Source organism: Haemaphysalis longicornis, unplaced genomic scaffold (assembly GCF_048455015.1).
Source record: "Haemaphysalis longicornis isolate Haplotype H1 unplaced genomic scaffold, Haemaphysalis longicornis Haplotype H1 scaffold_10, whole genome shotgun sequence".
Taxonomy (NCBI): domain Eukaryota; kingdom Metazoa; phylum Arthropoda; class Arachnida; order Ixodida; family Ixodidae; genus Haemaphysalis; species Haemaphysalis longicornis.
This window is the reverse complement of record NW_027526204.1, coordinates 32403159-32417162: the sequence shown is the minus strand read 5'-3', so window position 1 is coordinate 32417162 and position 14004 is coordinate 32403159. Positions and strand designations below refer to the sequence as shown.

The 14004-nt window shown below is 47.3% G+C and overlaps 1 protein-coding gene across 8 annotated transcripts in view; it reads right to left on the bottom strand.

Annotated features, from left to right (window-relative positions):
• LOC144158350 (uncharacterized) overlaps window positions 1-14004 on the bottom strand; it is a 147825-nt gene that overhangs the window by 133212 nt on the left and 609 nt on the right. For 6 of the 8 annotated variants that reach the window (XM_077689194.1, XM_077689185.1, XM_077689193.1 and 3 more), the window contains exons 2-3: window positions 5582-5735; window positions 5459-5521 (exon numbers count right to left, since the gene is read on the bottom strand). Coding sequence is in view for 4 of the 8 variants with exons in the window: in XM_077689193.1 (XP_077545319.1) it covers window positions 5459-5521; window positions 5582-5705 (187 nt within the window). In the remaining 4 variants the exon portion in view is untranslated. Of the gene's footprint in view, window positions 1-5458; window positions 5522-5581; window positions 5736-9682; window positions 9785-14004 lie in introns of all 8 variants that reach the window. The other 2 variants (XM_077689190.1, XM_077689186.1) reach the window with 2 other exon arrangements.

Genomic DNA, 14004 nt, shown 5'->3' with positions numbered 1-14004 from the left:
CGTCTAAAGGCGAGGGGCAAAGCGAGGGCGGTGGTCATTGTCAGGTGTGGAAATGTCGGTGGAACGGTGGTTCAGCGAGGCAGGGCGGGGAGACAGCATCCAGCGACTACGACAGTATCGGACAATGTTGCCCGGACGGCAGCAGTTGAAGCAGATCGGGCGGCCATCGGGGGTTCTCTATTCTAAGGGATGGCGAGGTTGGTAAATAGGAGGCATAAATTTGTTCCGGGGGGCGGGGGGGCAATTGGCAGCGGAATGGGAAATGATGGTGCACGACTTGCAGAAAAAACGCAAGGGAGGCCCTTATTTGAAATTTCCTAACGAACAACAGCTTGTAAAAGCCATATGGTAGGTAGGTTGGTTTCGGGTGCGTAGAGAGGTGGTGAAATTGGAGTCATGGCCTCGATCTCTTGGTGAGCTTTTCTGGCGTTGTGCACAGAAGTGGCCATTGCGGAATATCCTCGCACGATGAGGTGGCAGCCATCTTTGGAAGCCTGGTGAACTACTGAGCAATTCGACAGGCTTTCGCCTGGTCGAAGCGGTGGCACTCTTTCAAAACAGAGTCGACGGTGACGCAATCTTTACAAACGAGCAGGTGGAAGCTGTAGTTAGCAATGTCTTTCATAACGTGAGAAACCTTCTGTTTCGGCGATATTCGGGTCTTCCCTGTGGTGACATGCTTGCGCTTCAGTGGACGTCTGTGCGTGAGATGCCAGTTCGTTTTGACAAGCGAGCTTGCTACCAATGGGTTTACAGGCATTCCAGCTAGTGACGTCGTGTTCGTTTGTGAGGAATTATTTCTTAGCTGTTCCATCGAGGTAATATTCGACATTTGCAAACGTGACTGTGGGATCCCATTGTTTATGTGCGCTCACCTGCCCGTAAGTCTTGATTCAATCTTCTACATGGACATCATGCGTGCCACGAAAAGGGGCTGGGTTCATGGGGCTGCGACATTACGACAATTGGTGGTATAGATGTGTTTCTGGCATGGTCAGTCATCTCGCTGTCGTAAAAGTGGCGTCCACTTCGAAGCTTCGTTGCGCATAAAGTGAGCCCCCTCAGAGCTAAGCTGGGGTGATAGTGAGGGGCCACAGTCACCCACTTGACCAACGGAGGAGGTGGCGAAGCGCAACGGCCTCGACGGGGACGAAGTTGCACTTCAACCACAATTTCAGGATGAAGGATAAGGCATATTTACAATATTTACATTATTCACAATGGTTGCTAATGCAGCAGCGCATAGGCAAACGGTTCACAAGTTGGCCAATAAACCTCCCCTTCTTGTTTGAACCAAGCACTGACCAGTGTCTAGACGCTGCTATGTCTTAAATGTTTGCCGGTGTATTTGGAGTGTCACGTAACAATATAAAAGAACATTTTAATTTACATTACTTAACTTTGCTTTAATTAAATAGAATGCAACCCATAAGCCTTGCATGCAAATGGCAGAGTAACATATGCAGGGGTGAGACAGCTGAAACATCTGGGGGCAGTTTCTGGAGCAGCAACATCTAAATTTTGGAGCAGAAGGACCTCGATATGTAGCATTTAACAACATTTCATGTTGTCCTAGGAGCCTAAAAATTAATTTTTAATAAGTGGGGGAACATTACACTTTTTGCAGTACACACAACACAGAAACATCCTTTGGAGGAAAACATTCTAACAAAGTTTTTCCAAGGTACAGGACGCAAAATGCTTTCCCATAACAGTGAGTTTTGTTTCAACTACCATAAAATTCCGAGCAAGCGCCCCCACCCATGCAAGCGCCCCCCCCCCCCCCCCCTTCAGCGCTAATTTCAAATTTCCGCGCCATTCCGGGAAAGCGCCCCCCCCCCCTCTGCGCAGTTATCACGCACTGCGTGCAGGCAACACTGGCTTGCCGGAGCCAGTTAAAGAATCTAATCCAACCCAATCCTGCTTCAACCGACCGCTACGCGCCATTTGTTTATTTGTTTTGGCGGTGGCAGGTCATGCATTCCTACACAGTTGCAAAGAAAATCGAGGTGATCCGATGGCACCGAGAGCATGGGAAAAACGTGCACCAGACCTCTCCACAGTTCAAGCCCGACTGAAAGCGCATATCGGAATGGGAGGAGAATTTCGACAATATTCTGCAGCAAAACTTCGGAAAAGCAAAACTTTGACGGAAGCTAAGCAACGGCGCCACAGTGTTCAGCGAGTACGTGGACGATGCGCTGTTCGAGTTCTTAGAGCGCAAAAGAAGCACAGGACGCGCCATTAGCAACCGGCCGCTGTCTGAAGAGGCTGTGAAAATAGCAAAGTTGGGTAACTTTGTAGCTTCCAGGCACTACATAAGCAGGTGGAAGCAGCGGTTCAGCTTTGCAATGTGCCGCGCCATAAACGAGAGCCAGAGGACGCCCGAGGAATCTGCGGAGGCAGTAAGCGCCTTCCGGACTTCCGCGAACTCCCTGCGATGGCGAAACGATGCCAAAAGGCAACTTTAAGAAGCCATCGCGGCAGCAGGCCCTTGATTTTGTTGCCAAGGCGTGGGCTGCTGTACCGGAGGGAACAGTGGCGCGCTGCTTCAAGGGGTGCGGCATTGTAAACGCACTTGATGGCTTTGAGGCCGGCGACCTGCATGGCGGGCTGGCAGATGTCGGAGCCGTGGTGCCAGAAGACCGGGGCGGACTGGAAGGCGAGTGCACCGAGCTTTTTTTTGCTACAGACTCTGAGGAGCCTTTCGATGGTTTCGAAAGGGACGACCAGCAGTAAGATCAAAGCGTGGCACCCGAAGACTGGGGCAGCAGAGTGCTGCAAACTTTTTTTTTTTGCTGCTAAGTTTTTCAGTAGTTTCTAAAGTAACTAACAGTAGCATCTTTTGCGTATAAAGCTTCATCTTCCTAATGAAAGTGTAAAACCACGCGCACTGCATTTTTTTTGTAAAAACAATTGTCGCCGCCATCTTGAATTTTGGTGCCGTTCCGGGATAGTGCCCCCCCCCTCCACTTTGCCGGTAATTCCAACTTGATGAGGGGGGGCGGTTGCTCGGAATTTTACGGTAGTTGCATCTGAAAACTGCTCAAACATACTCTTTGCAAACATGAAGACAACAGGGGTGGGCTTCGACCTCAGACCGCTGCAGTTTTCTTGAAATCTAGCTCAGACATGGCAGGATAAGGCTGAAGGTACAATAATACTGTTATAAACAAGCGTTTTACTGGCTGTAAGATACGTACTATATTCTTACAAACTGCTTAAATTTTATTGAGGCTGTACGCATGGACGGCACAAAGAGACAGCAAATTAAAAATGCTCCAGTCATAAAGTGTTTTTGTTATCATTTGAATGCCAAAATTATTTTCATAATACCCCACTGTGTTGTACAGCAAAAGTCGCACAAAGCGAACCGTCGCGCCCCACCAGCCCTCCCACATATATTCCTGAGGTGCACATTCACCACGAGCATAATTTATTAACGTTGCTATGGCTAGCCACCTCTCTTTTGGCATTATATTTCACTCGACATGCACGAATAATTACAAATAGAATTAAAAAGTAACCAGTTCCGCTATCGAGCGTCGCCTCAACAAATCGCAAGAATGCAGCCGCGGCCACAATTTTCGATGTGTCGATTGCCCTATTCTTCAGTATTCAAGCTTGCTGTCCAACAGCAATAACTCAGCGTAGCAAAACGGCACTACGAGTCTAAATTCCACTTCAAGAATCTTTATCATAGACACATACACTGCATTTTACACTCAGTGGGCACCAAGTTGTTTTCGATGAACTCTGCTTACCAAGCCGCGCAACTTTCCATTATGTGGCACCCGTTTTAAGGCATTGTCGCAGTGGTAACATCACTGTTCGGTACAGAAACAGATAAAATGACTAAACATGACCCAGCCACCTAGATAACCTAAACCAGAAAGAAAACCGGCGAAGGGCACAAAGCGCCTGAATAACTTATCCGGCACTTTGCCCAGCTATGTGAGGGCGGTTGCAGCGAACACCGCCAGAGGGCCTTTTCCGCTTAAAAGCTATTGTTTATTTCGATCCGCTGGCTTCTTTCTGCCATATGCATGCTTTTACAATATAATAAAAAGGGCACCACAAAGCGGAACACAAGGGCTCGGCCAATACACCAATAACAAGATGGCAGTGCCTGGTGGTGAAATTCTGGAGCTACAGAGCACCAAAAACTGCGTTTTTTGTCAACTTCTGCAAATCATTTGTCTCCTCAGCTGTTATAAGTATTTTCCAATGGTCCTCTGCAATGGCTTTTGATGGGATTACTTTGTAAATGCACAGAATATCAAATGTGCAAACTCAAAAACATGACTGTTTAAAAACGACCATTGGGACATTTTTTGCTATCTGTTCCCTGAGATTTATCAATTCGTGATTAATCAATCAATCAAATAAAAACATTGTCACCTTGCTCGGAAAATCATGATGACACTTTCTCCCCCAGAAACTGATGTGAGCGTCAAAACCTAGCAAAGGAGCAGTTTGATGCAATTTTAGAAAATTTTCATGCCTTTGGAGCAGCTTAGAGCACAAAAACGAATTTGCACCAAACTGCATAGAACGCACAGCTGTCTCACCCCTGCAGATGGTGATGGTTGTCTTAGCTCGCTCGCTCAGCCCAGTTATATCGAGCACCAAGACGGCATCCTGAGTAACGATGTTGCTTGCAGGGTACCCCAGAGGCTTCGAAAGTTAAGCGGTTTATATAGTCATAAATGTTCAAAAGCTCGTGAAACGCTGGTGCTTGTAATACATCTTCCCATTCTTAAGCGCCAAGAAAACTATTGGTACATTTGAGAAAAAATATACGTAATTACCCGAAACCACCCGCATTCCTTTAGTTAAGGATGCCCATAGGTTGGTTTTTACGATTAAACGCAAAATGTGGCTCTGCAACGCTGGCACGTGCTAAAAAAAAAAGCACAAAGAGAACAAAACTCCCGCTGCCGCAGTTTCAGGCATGGGGCGCGCGAGCACTGCGAAGGCGGGACATCTAAATTGCAGTGGGTGGTAGCAGTAAGTGGATAACGGCAGTACAGCCTATTATGGCGAATCACTGCTTTGCACTTTTTTAGAAGCCAGTATGTATAATTGGAGACATGGCTACGAGTGTCCCGATCCTTCCCGACGTGACTTTCAGATCCTGCCACACCCCAGCCTCAAGTCAATGAGAAAGCTGGTGGAAGTCTACCATGCTAAGGATGACTTCACATCCACCACTCACTGCAACGATGACGACCTCTCCGATGCATATGATGACGATTAAAGCACAGCAACTATGAAAATAAGCAATGATTTCAAAACTTTACTATGTGCCCAGCAATGCTCAGCTACAAAAGCTTAGCCATTCATGTCTTGAGCATGAGTGCGAGCTTTCCTTGACTTTTTACGATAAGAAGTTTTCTTAACTGCCTTGCCTGCTCTGTGAGATACTCATAATAGAAACAATAACGAAAAATCAGACCTGCAAATCCTGCCTTTGTTTGGGAGCCAGCACTGATGAGTGATGTCAGAGAACACTGCGTACCTGAAAAGAAAAATAATCGTAATGCATACAACTTAGCGTTTACAAAGAAGAGGCTCATACCTACTGTACTTGTGGTAATGGCTGTCTGGGTGTAATGGCTGCAGGAGACACCCTGGCTGCAGGCTGCATCCAGAGACAGTGCCACAACACAGCTACTTGGCATCGATAATGTTGTACGTGGCATGCTTGCTGTTGTTCTTGCAGTCCTCTCCGCCTGTGAGAGCGATAGTTCCCTTTCACTCCACCACGTCACCTGTGGCACTCACATTTTGCTGATGTGGCAGTGGGTTGGAAATAAAAGCAGCAATGGCATTTGTGCACATAGAGATCTGTTTTCATGAATGGGAGCTTAGCGCAAAAAAAAGACGAGGACGGTGGCAAACGTGCCAGGCACTACTAACTGTCACATTTGCCACCGTCCTCGTCTTTTTTTGCGCAAGCTCCCATTCAGTATGTACCAACTAGCCCAACAACACGTTCTGTCTCTGTTTTCATACACAGCTGTCTTGTTTTAAAATAACATTTGAGCTGTTAGTTACACTTCGTGTGGAATACATGTGTTCTCCTGTGAGGCTTGCGCAAATTAGTGTGAAGCCAGTATTTCGTTGGCCCCTTGAACTGCCCTTGTCACACACTTTTCATTTTTACTGAAGTATATACTGCAAACTAGAGACCCAAGAAGGAGGGGCATAAAGGTGTGAACATTAAAGATACCAACAGTTCAGGATACTACATGCGGGAGCAATTAGAAACAAAAAAGCTAAAATAAGCTAAACATTTGCTTTTGTTCATTCAACAGAGTCAAGGCATGTTTAGCTGTACTGTTCCAGTCGATAACATGTGCAAAAAAGAAAATATAAACAGGTTGGTAGAATAGTTTAAAAATTTATATGGTAATGGCGAATAGTATTTTGAGTTATGCCATGGTTTTCGCAAGTTTTTAGCATAATACTAACAAACTTAAGGGATTAAGACTGTTTTTTCCCTAATGTATGAATCTCACCAGTTGGTATAAGCTCAGACACAGAATCCAAACGACTATAATTAGATTATCAAGAGTAAAGAAATGTCAGGTGTAAAAACTTTCTTTTTGACTAATATTTGAGTCCCATAAGCTGACACGATGTCCCAAACAGAATTTGTGCAATAATATTTAAAATAAGTAAAGTCAACAACCCTTCTTAAAACATTTTCAAGCAATTCGATATTGTTTCTTCCAGAGAGGACTGGAACTGAGTAGGCATCATGAATTTTAAACCAAATTAAAGTAAGGTACAAAAGTAATCTTTTGCTGGACTATAGGTGACTTGACGCCTCCGTGAACACAGTTCATGACCGACAGATAAAGAAATATTGGTTATATGAGACTTCCAGTTCAAGTTCTTAGTTTATGAATACGCAAATAAGTATATTCCTGAGCTTCTTTTAACAGATTTCCTGAAAAAGGATAAAATTTTGAGTGGATTATTTTTGTTGAGGATATAAAGGATGATGGCATCATCCAGTTTAAACACGGTGGCCCCTTTTTTACTTCCGGAAAGGATATTACTAAAAAATAGTGAACCTGCATGTAAATAGCCTTTGCAAGATGGGCTCGTTTCCAATGAAACAATTCATTACAAAAAATGTAAAGATGGGACCAAGGGTGCTACGCTGGGAACCATTAAACATAGCAAGAAGCGTGTCAGCTGTTTGCTCCATCTGAGAAATAGGCAGAAACTCAAGCTACTAGAAAGGAAGGAGGGGAGAGAGTGATGCATGTTGTGAATTTATTTTTTATAGTTTGGCCAGATGGTGGGTTTGAAAAGGCTGTGTGAGTGATTAAAAAAACCTTCCTTCCCATTGTATGGATCTCTCATGAATGCTCAATGAAGAGTTTATTGAGCATTCTTAACTTGAGGCAGTGAAATGGTCGAACTGTTATCATGATAATGAAAAATGCTTATTTCTTGTATATATTTTGTATATTCTTAATCTTGTGTGCGTCCTCTCTTTTCGCTGTTATCTAGGGGCAGCCTGTTCTTTCATATTGCAGGGAGGAAAATAAATACTTTTGTTGGTAGGCAGTGCCATGTGCGTGTAGCCTTTTTTATGCCCTGCCTTGAGTGGTTTTTGTTTTGGTGATATGAATGAACGAGCCCAAAGGCTTCCATTGCTTCAGTTGATTTCTTCAACATTGGCCGTCTTTTTCCCTTAGTTCGTTCTGAATATCTGCTCATCATTTCCGTCCTCGCATACCAAAACAAGGGTCAGCCACGATGCATTCATCAAACCAAAAGGTGGCCAACACATTCACATTCTTTTGATGAAGCTGGAACCCAAAGCCTGGGTAGTGACCACAACCGGCTGCTGCTTATGTTTGAGGGAAAGTAATAGAGAAGGAGCAGTGCCGGCGTTAGGACAAGATGGAACTGATTGCACAAGGGCTGGAGGAAAGACCTCAGGTTGAGTACTTGAAGTTGGTCAAGCAGGTGCAGGCTGCAAAAAGGATGAAGAGAGGCCGAAACCAGCGTGCCAAGCATGGTCCAAACAGATGGTGGAACGCAGCTGTCTGAACTGCACTACAGGAGAGGAAGGCGGCATGTCAACAACATCGGACGGCAGTACGGGCTCAGTTCGCAAACAGCAGTGGGACACCTACAGAGAAAAGTATGTGGCAGCCTGCATCATACAGAACCGCATCCGCTAAATGAACAAGTTCATTGAGGAATTGAAAACGAGTGGGTGGGAGGCACCACGAAAGTTCTGGCAGCCCGCACAATGCTCGCACAAACATGCCGAGTCCAAACAGCAGCTGCGACACCCAGAGACTCAACCGCTTCTGTAGGAGGGGGACAGCAGGGAGCTCATGGTGTCTGTTGTTGCAGCTCTCTTCAAGGAAGAACACCCAGGTGGCGTTTCAGAAGTGATTGAGCATGGATGCACCAGGCAGGACGGCGCAGAGACAAGCACAGATGGGCAAGGGCAGGATGGGGGCCCTACAGCGGACCTAGAAGAGTGGGTTGGGTCAATAGGTGAAACAGAGTTGGAGCGGGCTCTAATTCATATCCCGGCCCGAACAGCAATGGTTCTGGACGGCTTCCCAGTGAGCCTGCTGAAGTGTCTGGGCCCAAGGCAGTGCGAGGCATTGTGTTAAATGTTCGACATCATTCTGGTCACGGGGCAGGTGTCCAAAGAGTGGAGCTGCAGCCGGATGATGTTCATCCCCAAGGGAACTGGAGATCGCAGCAGCTGGAAGGCCTACAGGCGAATCACTGTCAAAGTGGTACTGTATCAGGTCTTCACCCAGATCCTTCGGAGACAGCTGCAGGCATGGGCAGAACGAGAAGGAGCCCTGGGAAAACTCCAAAACCACTTTTGCAGGGGCAGATGGCTGGATGACAACATCTACGTCCTGACCCAGTGCATACAGGTGGCCCGCCTGCAAGGGCGGAAACTGCGGGCTGCTTCTCTGGACATGGAGAAGGCATACGACAGGGTTGACCACACCTTATTGTGGAAGCTACAGGACAAGGACAGGACTGGCAGGACAAGCCTGCCAGTGGAGGTAGTATGATTGCTGCAGCGCCTGTATGTGGACACAGAAGTGATTGTGGAACGGCAGGGCGTGCTCCCAGTCGATACCTGTCGAGCAGAGCCTCCGTCAGGGTTGTCCTCTGTCCCTTCTGCTATTCATGCTGTTCAGGAGCGATCTGGGGGAGAGCTGGAGGGAAGCACAATAGGCTTTTACTGGACATATAAGGAGGAGGGGAGGACAATCCACCAGCGACTACCCCGCCTCATGTACACTGGTGATATTGTCCTTACAGCTGACTCTCGTTCTGACCTGCAGTGACTCCTGGACATTTGCACCAAGCACGCAGAGCTGTTGGGGCTCAGGTTCAGTATGCCGAAGTGTGCCATACTTCGCTGGGGCGACACGTGCATTCCCAGAGGGAGAAGTGCTCACAGTGCAGCGGAAGCCTGTCCCTTTTGCAGTGACATATTGGTACCTGGGTGTGGACTTGACCACCGATCCAGATTACTTGGCTGCACATGAACGGGGGCTTCGCGGAAAGGCACTAAGCAGCCAGGACATCCTGAGGGCCCAAATCCTCTGGTTATTAACAAGGTGGAGGTTTTCAGGAGCCTCTGGAAGATGATGCACGTTCCGGTACTCACGTTTGCTAATGTAGTGCTTTGCCTGTCATCAGCCACCCGGCAGTACTTGGAGATGACAAAGGGAGGTGGGACGACTGGCTCTGGGTGCCCACCGGTCGACACCTAAAGAGGCAGTCAAACGGGGATGTAGGCTGGTCCTCATTTAAGGCACGAGAGGCCATGGCCAAGCTTTGTTTTTTTTGACACCTGCACATGCTTGCTAAGCGACACGCTCTGGAAACACTGGGTTCACCTGTGTATGCTGCTCGCAGGCGACACCACAAGGTGGAAGAAAAGGGTGCAAGCACAGGCCCACAAGAACGAGGTGCCGCTACCGGTTTTAAATAACATCAAGGAGACCAGCCTGACCAGCTGCGGGAGTGAGTGGTAGCTGCGGAAACGAGAAGATGGGCGGAAAAGGCCGTGACGAAACCATCTCTCCATCTGAACGCATCACACAAGCACACCAGTTCCCAGGAGCATTTTTACAACTTGCCAGGAAGTGCGATGCTGTTCAAAGCGCGGGCTGGGGTGCTCAGGACGCGGATGTGGAGGTGGAAGTCACACGATGTGGAGGAGGTGATGTGTGCGGTGAGGAAGAGGAGGCGGCAGAACACATTGTGTTGCGTTGCGAACTGAATCCCCATCACTCTAGTGATGCCACTACCATGGCGGAGGTGCTAGGTTTCATTGCACATCCCCCGCCAGGGAGTACACTGGCCACGGACAACACCACGGATGCGAGTGCAGCGCCAACGGGGCAGGTGACTAGTGACAAGGTGCCGAATCCAGTTCGTACTACCGTAAAATTCCGGGCAAGCGCCCCCCCACCACTTCAGTGCTAATTTCACATTTCCGCGCCATTCTGGGAAAGCGCCCCCCCTCCCTCCGCGCAGTTATCACGCACCACGTGCAGGCAACACTGGCTTGCTGGAGCCAGTCTAAGAATCCAATCCAATCTGCGTCAACTGAACGCTACACGCCATTTGTTTCTTTGTTTTGGCGGTGGTTGGTCTTGCATTCCTACACAGTTGCAAAGAAAATCGAGGTGATCCGATGGCACCGAGAGCACGGGAAAAACGTGCACCAGACCTCTCCACAGTTCAAGCCCGACTGAAAGCGCATATGGGAATGGGAGGAGAATTTCGACAACCTCCTGCAGCAAAACTTCGGAAAAGCAAAACTTCGACGGAAGCTAAGCAACGGCGCCACAGTGTTCAGCGAGTACGTGGACGATGCGCTGTTCGAGTTCTTAGAGCGCAAAAGAAGCACGGGACGCGCCGTTAGCAACCGGCTGCTGTCTGAAGAGGCTGTGAAAATAGCAAAGTTGGGTAACTTTGTAGCTTCCAGCCACTACATAAGCAGGTTTGGAAGCAGCGGTTCGGCGCTGCAATGCGCCGTGCCATGAACGAGAGCCAGAGGACGCCCGAGGAATCTGCCGAGGCATTCAGCACCTTCCGGACTTCCGCGAACTTCCTGCGATGGCGAAATGACGTCAAAAGGCAAATTTAAGAAGCCGTCGCGGCAGCAGGTCCTTGTGGCGCGCTGCTTCAAGGGGTGCGGCATTGCAAACGCAATCGATGGCTCCGTGGACGGCGACCTGCACGGCGGGCTGGCAGATGTCGGAGCGGTGGTGCCAGAAGACCGGGGCGGACTGGAAGACGAGTGCGCCGAACTGTTTTTTGCTACAGACTCTGAGGACCCTTTCGATGGTTTCGAAAGTGACGAACAGCAGTAAGATCAAGCCGTGGCACCCAAAGACTGAGGCAGCAGAGTGCTGCGAATTTTTTTTTTTCGCTGCTAAGTTTTCCAATGGTTTCCAAAGTAACTAATACCCCTGCTACACTGGGGTCCAAATGTCATTTGAACCAAATGTCATTTGACTCAAATGGGTTGCTTCAAATGCCATTCAGAATCCGCCGTGCTACACTACAATTTCGATGGCATTTGAAAGCTTTCACAACTGTTCGCTGTGCTGTAGTGGTGCTGTTGTTGCCCCGTTCCGTTTTCGTACACTAATACAACAATCAAACTTAGGAGCAGTCTGAGGCAGTAAAATGATATCAAATTAGAAGAGACACCAGTTTTGACTCTAAATATGGCTGTCTTGCGTTGTTTTTGTTTGTGTTTTTTGCGACTGACTCACTGGTTTTGAGAGTATTAAAATTAAATATGTTGATTTCGTATTTTAAGTAAATAAACAGTGAACAAAGTTTCACAACCAACAATATTTTGTTTGTTTTACGTACGGAAGTATTATATTTTTTATTGCCGATCGAAGACGCTGCATCCGAGAGTGCTGGAAATGGCATTTGAAATCTTAAATGTCTCTCTCGGAGCTCATTTGGCTCAAATGTCATTTGAGCCAAATGGCATAAAAAAACCTAGTGTAGCAGCACAACTTGGCATTTGAGCCAAATGACATTTGGTTCAAATGACATTTAGACCCTAGTGTAGCAGGGGTATAACAGTAACAACTTTTGCGTAATAAAGTTCATCTTCCTAATGAAAGTTTAACAGCACGCGCACTGCGTTTTTTTTCGTAAAAACAATTGTCGCCACCATCTTGAATTTCGGTGCCGTTCCGAGATAGCGTCCCCCCTTCACTTTGCCGGTAATTCTGCCTTGCTGAGGGGGGGGCGCTTGCTCGGAATTTTACGGTAAAATGGGTCGACTGGAGGAATGGCAAAGACGTACCCGTTAGCATGAGGAAAGGTGATGACGGATAAAACTCTTGAGGCTAGGACGCCACAGCGATTACCGTATTTTGCGGTCTATAAGTCGCACCCCCCTCAAATTGAGTTTTTCAGAAAAAAAGCGTATATAAGTCGCACCGGTATATAAGGCGCAACAGTATAAGTGCGTCTTGCACTTGTTAATTAGGTTAACTCATAGTGATTAAGATCGTTAGAAGGAGCGGCGAAAGGACATGGTTGCGGCGGCCGCCGCCTATGAACGCATCCCCCGGTAAGAAGGGCTAGACACGTGCATATACTGTCCAAAGTCTAGACAGAACTAACTTCTCAAAAATGGTTTAGTGATACACACAGATGGCATGTACTGAAAACGGCGTTTAGGCAAAACCATCGAAGTCTTCGTCCTCCGACGTGCTAATAAACAATTCAGTAACTTCAAGTTGGAGTTATGCCAGCACATCGCTGTCGTCCTCCGACTCACTGATGTCCGTTTCGCCAACATCGTCACTGCTTGCGGACCAGATCCCTCCGGCCTTTATGAACCCGGTTACAACTGTTTTTGTAGAAATGGAGTCCCAAGAGTCGGAGACAAATTTGGCCACCTCTCCGAACGCCACGCATCTCTTGTGTGCTGTCGTAAATCACCGCAATAAAGGTGTCATGGCAGACAGAAGTGACCCGACAGGAAGTAGCCCGAAAATCTAAACTTATCAGCACACTGTCATTTTAAAAATTCGCAGCACATTTACCTCCTTCAGAGTAACCCTCTGTAATAATTTATAGGCTGCATTTTGTTTTTGCAACTCAGTTTGATATTTGAATTTATTCTGAACTGTAGTTACTGCGCATAGCAGAAAGTGGCGTGCGGTTGATGCAGGCCATCATATGCGTGCGGTTGATGCAGGCCAGCCAAGGCATTATTTCCGGTGTGCCTTAACACATGCACGGAGCGTGTCACTGTATTCCACCTGGCGGACATCATCCACAGGACCACAAAGAGGTGCCCCTTGATTGCTTCGCTTGTGCCTGAGTTAAAGCAGCAGCTGCTCAATGACCCGATAATGGTAAGTGCACTCTGAAAAAACGAGGGACCAGTGGTCAAGCAGTTAAGTGAAGTAATTCGTAGGTAAGAACATGCGCTCCTTGTTAGTCATTTGGAACAGAACACGAAGATCGCTTGGTGGGCTAGTTAGTGTACCATCATGAAGGGGTTAACAGCGCACAAAGACGACGACACACACGGTAGAGATGACAGGACAAGCGCTGAACTACAACTGGTTTTTTATTTCGCCATGAAAGACATATAACCGAAGACACATCCAATAACAAGGCCAAATAAATATGACAAACACATAACGGGCGCGAGATAAGTGTTTCCATAAGATTTATTGGGCCTTATTATTGGATGTGTCTTGGGTTACATGTCTTTCATGACGAAATAAAAAATCAGTCGTAGTTAAGCACTTGTCTTGTCATCTCTACCGTGTGTGTCGTCGTCTTTGTGGAGGAACAGGATAGTGCTACACTTTCTCCGATTTAGAAAAGTTGATTTGTGGAGATGTGGGTTGAACTGTCAAAAAAAGAGCAAACTTTGCACCCTTGCTGCTTTATAACCGACTGAAACTATCTCCACATTTTGAAAACTGG